Source organism: Talpa europaea (genome assembly GCF_964194135.1).
Source record: "Talpa europaea genome assembly, chromosome: 8".
NCBI lineage: Eukaryota > Metazoa > Chordata > Mammalia > Eulipotyphla > Talpidae > Talpa > Talpa europaea.
The window spans coordinates 9,901,607-9,911,251 of NC_140075.1; the positions used below are offsets into that span (position 1 = coordinate 9,901,607).

The following is a 9,645-nucleotide window of genomic DNA, read 5'->3' on the forward strand; positions in this document are numbered from 1 at the left end:
GCAGCAGTGAGGCCACAGGGGCAGGAATCTGACAGAGGAGGTGTCAGGACATGCCACATGGGACGCCAAGCCCAGATCATTCAGTTCTGGGACAGTGTCTGGTCCTGGGGAGCAGGAAAACAGGGACCCACACACCCCATCTCCCTGCACACCCGTCACTGTGGGGCCTCCCAAGACCAGGGTCGTGCTGGAGGAGCAGGGACAGGCTCTCCAGGGTGGGGTGGGGCTGGGCATGGTCACATGTCCTCTGGGGCTGTGCCCTGGACAACCTCTGGAAGGTGTGCTGGGTGGAGACGCCGGGTCCTGGGCAGGAGGGGAAGCAGCAAGACTGAGGCAGTCAGGAGGGACAGTCAGTTGGGTTTGTTGAGAGGTTTGGGATTGTAATTCTTAAAGTTCTGTAGGGTCAGTGGAAATCTTCAAGACTTTACCAATTTTCAGGATATGTTTGCACAGTGTGATAAAGTCACCTCACATTAGATGGAAATGAAAGGTTGAACACAGCAGCACATGCAGATGAGTATACTAGACGCCGTGGGACCTAGAAGGAGTAATTACCTGGTAGATAGACTGAATCATTATCCTATGCTGACAACCTACTTATGTTCAATATTAGAATATTTGACAATGTTTTTTTCCTCTTTATTTTTTTAATGCAGATGATGGCCCCAGGGGTGACTAATCTCACGGCCGTGACAGAATTCATCCTCCTGGGGTTCCCCACCCAGGGGACCATGGGCTTCTTGCACCCACTGCTCTTCTCCCTGGTCTACCTGTGTGCCCTGCTGGGGAACGGGCTCATCGTCCTCATCACCACCCTGGACCGGCACCTCCACACCCCCATGTACTTCTTCCTGAGGAGTCTGTCCTTCACGGACTTCTGCCTCATCTCAGCCATGGTCCCCAAGTCCATTGCCAACTCTCAGAGGCACAGCAGCTCCATCTCCTTCCTGGGCTGTGTCATCCAGTTATTCATGATGGTTTTTACAGCAACCACAGAGCTTCACCTGCTCACGGTGATGAGCCTTGACCGATATGCTGCCATCTGCCACCCCCTGCACTATGAGGTCATCATGAGCAGGGACAGGTGTGTGCAGCTGACAGCTGTGTCCTGGCTGGGTGGGGGTCTCTATGCTGTGATGAACGCAGCTGGTACCTTCTCCTTGTCCTATTGTGGGTCCAACGTGGTCCACCAGTTCTTCTGTGACATCCCCCAGTTATTGGCTATTTCCTGCTCAGGAAATTTAATGAGTGAACTTGTCCCCATGCTCATTACTTCAGTGTTGTGTATCTGCTGTTTTATTTTCGTCATCATTTCCTATGTGCACATCTTCTCTGCAGTCAGGAAGATCCCATCCACAGAAGGGAAGGCCAAAGCCTACTCCACGTGCCTGCCCCACCTGCTGGTTGTGGTGCTGTTTGTCTCTACTGCATTCTTTTCTTATTTGAAGCTGACTTTAGAGACTCCGTCCATGTCTGACCTGGTCATATCTATGTTCTACACGGTGGTGCCCCCCACCTTTAATCCCGTCATATACAGTCTGAGGAACCAAGCCATGAAGTCGGCTGTGGGGAGACTCTTGAAGGGGAGACTCACCAAAATATAATAGGGAAGATGAGTTCATTACTCTTTACAAGACAATTATTTTAATTCTTCACATTATACTACTCTATATTCTTATAATTATAAAATACATATTTATAATATAATACATAATAAAATATATATTAAATAAAATGAATGATAAAATATATATTAAAATAACTTCATATACCCTTAGTTTTAGTTGTTGCTCTTTTTACCTCTTAGGTGCTGTGTGATATTCCGTGTATACTGGGGTAACTGAACTTCCAGCCCCTCTCTGCTGTTCTCCATTTCTGTGGCTCCCGGCCAAGAGAGGAGATGGTTGGGTTTCTTCTCAGTTGTTAGCAGTTGTCAGCAGCAGTTTCATCTGTTGTCTTCTCAGTTGTCCCTTGGGCAGCATCCCCAGTCTCTAAGGTGGCTTCCCCTCTAATGTCACCGACCCTCACGGTCACGTGTAGGATCAGGGGTCACGGCAGGACAGATGCCCCTGTACTTAGTGAGTGAGGCCTTCACAGTATAAACAGGCCTGTAGGGCCAAGTTCGAATCTGAGAAGTCGTGATCCACTGTAGAGAAGGACCCACACACCTGATGTGGCAGAGACCCTTCTGGAAGCTCTGGTGTGGGTGCCACCACATTTACCATAAACACAATCAGCGCTTGGTGGACAGCAGAAATAAGAAAGTTAAGTTCCTGTGCAGTATAATTACTAAAAAATTACAAAAATTATTGGGTGGGGATTTTTGAGAAACAATCAGTTCAAAACAAAATGATAGCTAGTAGCCTGCCTTGCATCTAATATTTCCAGAAATGTGTTAGGGATGCCATCCATGACCTGACACCACACTTCACAGGAGTGTTGTCCCCATTTATTTCATCCCCTAGAGTGGGTGGGTGGGAATGGCAGGACAATGCCCTGGCCGGGCAGGTCATCAAGAGGAATCTCACACAGAGTGTCTGCATTTTTATGAACAGGTTGAAATGAAAAATGTCATCAGATTTATGTGCAAAAAGGTAACACTATCATTTGGTGTGTTCATAGACGTGCAAAGGATTTGAAGAAGATCTCATTTGGGAAGTGAAGCACCCCGTGGGTGAGGCTGCTGTCTGGCCTCAGCTCCTCTCTGATGACTGCATCGTCCTTTGCTTTCCCATCTGTTACGTTCCATATTTGAAAATTTCACGCCAAATATTTCATGATGCAATGCAGTTCCAATCAGATATTCGCCATTCAGTCACTCTCAGATACTCACCTGGGAGGGGCTGAGTCAGACTGACCTTACGTCCAGACTGGGGGAGCTCCAGGTGGAACCAGGCAAATCCGGAGACCAACCAGGGGTGGTAGAAGAGGTGGCAGAATCCTGACCTGTGAACTTCTGGGCTGACAATGGCCTACTGCTCTGATAAGTGATTGGCCTTTTTATTTTTAGTGCCGATAAGTGACTCTGTTAATATTAATTCATGATGCTGTTCCACTGGCCAATAAACGTCATGGAATATGATGAGAATCCAGTGTGTGCCTTGAAGAAGAAACTGGATCTGACCATTCTAAACGCATGCACTTCACTGCCAACATTTTTGCCAAACTTGTATAACATAATATATAAGTTAATAAATATATAAGTTAATAAAACATTAACTGCTCTAAGTTGTATGAATTCAAACATTTAATCACAATTAAAACCGTTGACTTCTGATTTTTTTTTTCTTACTGGGCGTTACTAAATGATTTATATCACTGTTTCTTTTCACCATGGTAACCTGCTGCTGGCAGAGTTGTGGGGATTCAATAGCAACAGTTTTATAAATCCTCAATGTGCCAGAAGTTGTGCATTCCAACTGTTGATCCAGAAGGTCAAGAAATATATGACAAACTTAAATTCACCATAAAGTATCAAAAGCCATAAGGGAAGGAAGATAATTATTGACCACGAGAAGCTGGAACGTGGGGAGCAGAACGCGCCTCCTGTGTCCTCGTGCGCTGGGGCCCGGACCACTGCGGAGACTGAGGCTGAATCCCCTGGAACTCCATGCCCTCCCCACCCCAAGGCTGTGCGCCAGGCAGCGCCCGCCACCCGCCACCAGCTCGGCCCGCCGCCGTCCTGGGCTGACCCTGCCGCACCCGGTTTAGGAAAGGCCTGCACCCCGCGCCCTCTAAGCCGCCCCAACCCTGGGCCCAGGCCCCAGAGCTCCCAGCCGTGCTTCTAGCAGATGCGGCGCAGTGGGCGCGGATCGGCCATCCCTGGTTGCTGAGCCCTCCGCGCTCTCGGCCACTCCAGGGATCCCCGGGCCCCCACCAGCCCTCTCGGGGAGCCTATGGCCCGGGCTCGGGTGCCGACCCCACACCGTCTGAGGGCCGCGTGGGGCCACACTTGAGGCGAGGGAGGAGCCTCAGGCCTCCGCGCCCCCAAGCCCGGTCCCCCGGGAGAGTCAGGACCACATAGATGCTGCCTCCCTGGGTCGGGGCCCTGCTGGGTTGGGGGGCAGCGACCCCCCTCCGCCAGTGAGGGGCACGGTGAATGCCAGGGATTCCCGGCCTGGGAGGTGACTACGGTCTTGGGGGGACGGAGTGACCACGGCCAGGGAGCTCGGCGCTGACCGCGAAGCGGGGGCCGAGCCCGGGCAGCAGCGGGGCCCCCCAGGACCGTCCCCCAGGGGCCGCAGCTGGGTGCCCAGGGCTTGCTCCCCCGCCCGGATCCCCGCACTGGGTCAGGAGGCCTCGCCCGTCCCCTGCGCGGGTGGGGGCCAGGGGCTGGGGGGGGCTACTGCCCACAGGGCCCGGGTCCAGGCTGGGGACCCTGCACCCTGCCGGAGCCCCCAGGGGACCCGGGACAGCAACTCGAGTGGGGAATGGCGCAGGTGGCCTTCCAGACACGCCCGGAGCCCTCCAGGTGTCTGTGGGCGCCCCTGGGGTCCCCGGGGTCGCCCCCATTCTGGGGCACAGCCACCCCGGCCGAGCAGAGGGAGCGCAGGGGAGGCACACTGGGGACAGCAGGGTGCGGAGCCCCCCCTTTGCAAACCGCCCCTGTGAGGCCCAGGGCTCATCAGGCGCCTCCTCAGCGCCTGCTGCGCACCCTGGGTCTTCCTGGGCTCCTACGGGCACCTGGGGGCACCTGTGACGCAGGGGAGCCCTGGGGGCCTGAGACCCATTGTGGGGCCACCCTCAACTGCGAAACCATGGCCATGCCTCACAGGGGAGCCCCAGAACAGGGCACACTGGGAGGGGGTGATGGGGCGGGCAGGGGTGCGCACTCATTGCTCACCCTGCCAGGGCGCCCCGGTGAGGAGCCACAGAGAGGCGCTAGCGCACGCTGCAGACACCAGAGGGGCCCCTCGGCTCCCCAGCAGCCTCTGTCTGTCCCTGTGGGGATGGTCCCGCCAGGAGCTGGGGGGGGCGGTGAGGGGAAACAGCGAGCAGAAGGGGGTGTGTCGGGTGAGGACCCAACGTGAGGGGTGATCTAGACGCCCCTGAGACCCAAGTCCTCCACCCACCACTTCAGTTCCCAGACCCAGGACCCGCTCCTAGGTGCTCTGGGGCTCCCCTTGCACCCCCGCACCCCCCCTCCCGCACGGGCCACGCGCCTGGAGGACTGGATGCAGGCAGGGTGGGCAGGGCGGGGTCCCCTCTGTGCAAGGGGTGGGGGGCTGCAGGGAAAACCAGCAGAAGCGGTGCCCAGGCGGGCGTTAAAGGATGTGCCCGAGTCCCCAAGTCAAGCTCCGTGGCAGGGAGCACACAGGGTGCGCGGGCCAAGGCTGGGGCCGGCACAGACCCAAGGGGCAGCTGATGCTCAGGCCCCGCCGCCCCCCAGGGGCTCCTCAGCCATTAGGCCTGCTCCGCCTCCCGCTGTCCTGGGGGGGGTCTCACCAATGACACCCCACCCCACCCCCCCGCCCAGCAGGTCCATGCAGCCGCCTGCCCCCGTCCCGTGCTCAGTCAAGTCCGGGACGCCCAGCTGGGTCCCAGCTTAGCTCAGGGGCGAGTCCTGTTCCCGGGACCCCGGGGATTTCGGGGCCCCAGCACCACCTGACATGGGGAAGCCCACCTCAGCCCGCCTCTCTCCTCGGCCCGCAGGGAGCCCCAGCTGCTCCCGCAAGGCCAGCACTGGGGCAGGGGTGGGGACACGCCACAGAGCTGGCCAGGCAGGCCGCCCACCCCATTGGGCATCTCTGGCCTGCGAGACGGGTCACCCCTCCCGCTGCCCCATAGGGCCTGGCCCAGCGCCGCCCCATGCCAGCCCAGCATGGCCTCAGTGCCCTTTCTGCGCCTGTGCCTCCCAGCTGCACTGGCCGGTCAGGCGGTCAGGTCGCCTCTGCCCCTCCCCCGCTGGCCCTCGCCTTCCCGCCGAGATTGTTTTCCTAAAATTTCACTCGACAAACACCGGGATCTCTGCCTCTGCTGCCCAGTCTGGCGTTCAGAAGCCCCGGCCCGCTGCCACGGGGCCGGCGGTACGCGCCTCATCCCACTGCAGCCCATGCCCGGCGTGGGCAGGGGCGACGTCCCGGACGCCCCTGGGGCTGAGGGCAGCCTCTGTCCCCGGCTGCACGGGCTGGGCCGCCATGTGCAGGAACGGGCCATGCGGAGCCCGCGGCCATGCAGTGGGACCCCTTGAGGGCGGGCGGGCCAGCGGGGCCCGGCAGAGGTGCAGCGGGTGGCTGGCGGCAGGAGGGCCCACGGAATGGCCTCACCTGAGCAGAAAGCCGCCCCTCCCTCTGAGGCCACAGACGCGGCCCCTCCTCGTCATCGCTTTCCTGACGGCCTCTTTGAAGTCTTTGTTCCTCAAACTGTAGATGACGGGGTTCAGCAGCGGGGTGACCACAGCGTAGAAGACGGAAATGATCTTGTTGATCTTGGGGAACAGGTGGGCATTGGGGCACACGTGCATGGAAATCATGGTCCCGTAGTAGATGGTGACCATGGCCAGGTGGGAGCTGCACATGGAGAAGGTCTTGGTGCGCCGGAGGCGGAGGGCATCCTGAGGATGGCCACCATGATGAAGACATAGGACACGAGGGTGAGGAGGAAGCAAACGCACAGCACAGCGACAGACAGGGTGAAGATGACCATCCCGGTGATGTAGACGCTGGAGAAGGAGAGCCTCATGGGGTGGCGGGCAGGTTACAGAAGAAGTTGTCGATCCGGTTGGGGCCACAGAAGTCCAGCCTGGAGATCATCAGGCAGGGCAGGGCCCCGGTGCCCACCCCGGCCACCCAGGAGATGACCACCAGCTTGACGCAGGTCTCGGGGCGCATCAGGAGGGGGTAGTGCAGGGGGCTGCAGATGGCCAGGTAGCGGTCATAGGCCATTGTGGCCAGGAGGAAGCACTCGGTGGCCCCGAAGAACACAGAGAAGTAGAGCTGGGCCATGAAGGCGGGGAAGGAGATGGCGCTGCCCCAGGCCAGCAGGCCAGCCAGCAGCGGCGGCACGACGGTATAGGTGTACCAGACCTCCAGGAAGGACAGGTGCTTGAAGAACGTGTACATGGGCATGTGCAGCCGCCGGTCATGGCTCACCACGGTGATGATGACGATATTCCCCGCCACCGTGAGCATGTAGATGAACAGAAAGATGGCAAACAGCAGAGACTGCCACTCGAGAAGGTTCTGGAACCCCTGCAGCTGAAACTCAGTGACAGCAGACACATTTGGGGGCTCCATCACCTGTGGAGACGAAGAGACCTTGGAAAGCACTGCAGACAAGGCGTGAAATTCCTTGGTGCTTTCTGGAACATGAGAGATTGTCTTCAAGCACTCCTGTCTCCAGGACAGCTGTCTGGAAGAACTTGTGCGGCTCCACCTGGCATTTAGACCACTGTAGTTTCAACCCACTAGGCGAAGGAGGTGCAAGAGTTGGGGGAGGGGCTCAGCAAGCACCACTCACCAGGCTCTCTGAGATCTAGAAGTTCCATGTTCAAAACCACAGGTAAGAAGGGGCTCACTGAGCCAAACTCAGGAAAAACAATTAATAGCTGGGCCTCCCTGGTGGTGCAAGAGTTAAGTCTCAGCAGTGTGAAGCTGTCGCCAGCCACTAAGGCATGAGTTCAATCCCCGGCCAGGGAGTGACCCACTGGGCGAGGCAGACCTCTCCTGTCTCCCCGCTGCTCCCCTCAGCAGTGTGTTTCAGTAGATCCGCCTGTTCTGCTCCCCACTCTGTCTCTGGTAAATCCTCTCACCCACCCCCCCCAACCTTTGGCTTGTACCCCAGTTCTTGTATGCATAAATAAATAAACCTTTAAAAAAATAATTGCTATGTTTTCCTGGAAAGGGCCTGAGCCCAGGCCCTTTCCTCCCACAGGTGACCCTCATCTGGAAACAGGTCACACATGGCCCGTCTCCCAGCCCCGGGAGACTGTGTTCTGCCCTCAGTGTTCATGGACACCTCCTCCAGGCACCTGAGCATCTGAGTGTGTCTGTGTGTCTGTGTGGCCAGGGCTGAGCCAGCCTGCATCTCCACTGGTACCCTCTCACCCAGCTGGACACCAGCTTAGTCATCGGACTTTGTGTCCAGTCAACAAGTCACCCCTCCTTTTTTTCAAGGTCTAGCCTAAATCTGGACGAAGCCAGCATCCGCCCGCCATCAGGGGCTTCCCTCATCAAGGACTGAGTGTGACGTCACCTCTGTAATGCCCAGGCCTAGGGCTCCAGCCGCAGGCCCTTCCGCCTCCCTCCCTCTCCCCAGTGACTATTTCAGGTGCTTCTCCAAAACCTTCCAACACTTTTTGTATAGGAAAGTGATGAAGCTGCAGTACCCGGAGGCCCTCCTTCACCACCCCCCTCTGTCTCCCCAGGAGACCGATGGGCGGTGCATCACCCCATCCTCCCCCCTGTCCTGCAAAGGCTGCACCTGAGCCAGCTGTGGCTTCCTTGGACCCAATATTTGTTCTCCTGCCCAAATTAACCGGCACCCCCCTGGAAATGCCGCATCCCCCCGAGGAGTGCCGCCCCTCCCACCCGAATGCTCCAGTCACCCTGCACCCCAGGCACACCCGTCCTTCCTCCTGGGAAAGTGGACAGAGCAGCTGCCACATCAGAGGCCTCTGCTGGGCTGGAAACCAGGGCGCAAAGCAGACGCCTTGGTGAGGGCCTTGGGCATGAGGCTGCAGGGATCTGCCGGCTCAGGGCTCTGGAGCCATGGTCCCTGGAGCTCTGCAGTGAAAAAAGCTCCTGGCTCCACCTGCTGGCTGCACCCAGGAGCTGGCCCTGCTGCATGGTGTCCGCTCTCTGTGCCCAGGGCTGGCCTGCCCTGCTCCCTCCCAGCTGCTCCCCCTCCTCCTCAGAGGCACCAGACCTCTGGGTCTCTGTTCTGACCCCATCTCAACTCCTGCGCACAGCACAGACTGCAGTCTCTGGCCTTCTCTGCTCACTGCTGTTCCTGGTCCCTGCCCCCGAGCAGGCTGACCCCAGGCCAGTCCAGGAGCCCAGGCTGAGGGGAAGCGTGACCCCATAGGGCAGCAAGTGATACGATTCACTTTGGAACATGGTCCTTTCCTGCCATTGTCCCGACTTCCGCGACATGAGCAGTGACCGGAAAAAGGCAAATTTAAATACCGAAACACCAGGGCCTGGTTGACGGGGTCAGCATGGATAATGTGGTTGGGGTCACAGGGCATATGGCCCCATTTACTAGTCACCTAAAGTCCCCTACAAACGCAGTCAAGGACCCAAGGGAAAAAGGACCTGCTGGGCCTAGCCCTTCGTGTCAGGACGGGGTGCCAGGGTGACAGGGTGTGGGGTTGGTGGGAGTAGGGCGTGGCAGGGGTGAGGGTGCGAGCAGGTGGCGGGGTGACAGGGCGGGTGTAGACATGGGGCTGACATCAAGTCCTGGCTATTCCAGGGACCAGATCACCTGATTTACAATGAGCTCAGTCAACAAGACCCACCCCGAGGCAGAAACTCCCAGGTGCCAGCCACACATCTGATTTCACAGCTTCCCTGGAGCCTTTATGGAAATAAACATGCCCCAGTACCACAGCCCTCCCGGCCATCCAGGGCCATCAGGCGCCTCTGGGCTAGGGCCTCCCTGCTGCTCTCCAGACACCACAGGGCAGGCGATCCCACCTGGACAGAG

At 58.0% G+C, this 9,645-nt stretch overlaps 1 protein-coding gene and 1 pseudogene across 2 annotated transcripts; one reads left to right on the forward strand and one right to left on the reverse strand.

The window, feature by feature from the left end:
• Positions 1-731: 731 nt before the first annotated feature.
• On the forward strand, positions 732-6,190 carry LOC311176212 (olfactory receptor 14A16-like; the record flags this gene model as incomplete). The annotated part of the gene is made up of 2 exons (XM_084241507.1): positions 732-1,284; positions 5,985-6,190. 2 exons carry the CDS (start codon positions 732-734, stop codon positions 6,188-6,190), a joined length of 759 nt encoding a protein of 252 aa, XP_084097633.1.
• A 72-nt stretch (positions 6,191-6,262) lies between these two features.
• Positions 6,263-7,235, reverse strand: LOC311176213 (olfactory receptor 11L1-like; annotated as a pseudogene). The gene has a single exon. The product of its transcript is annotated as an olfactory receptor 11L1-like (transcript).
• Between the last annotated feature and the right edge of the window lie 2,410 nt (positions 7,236-9,645).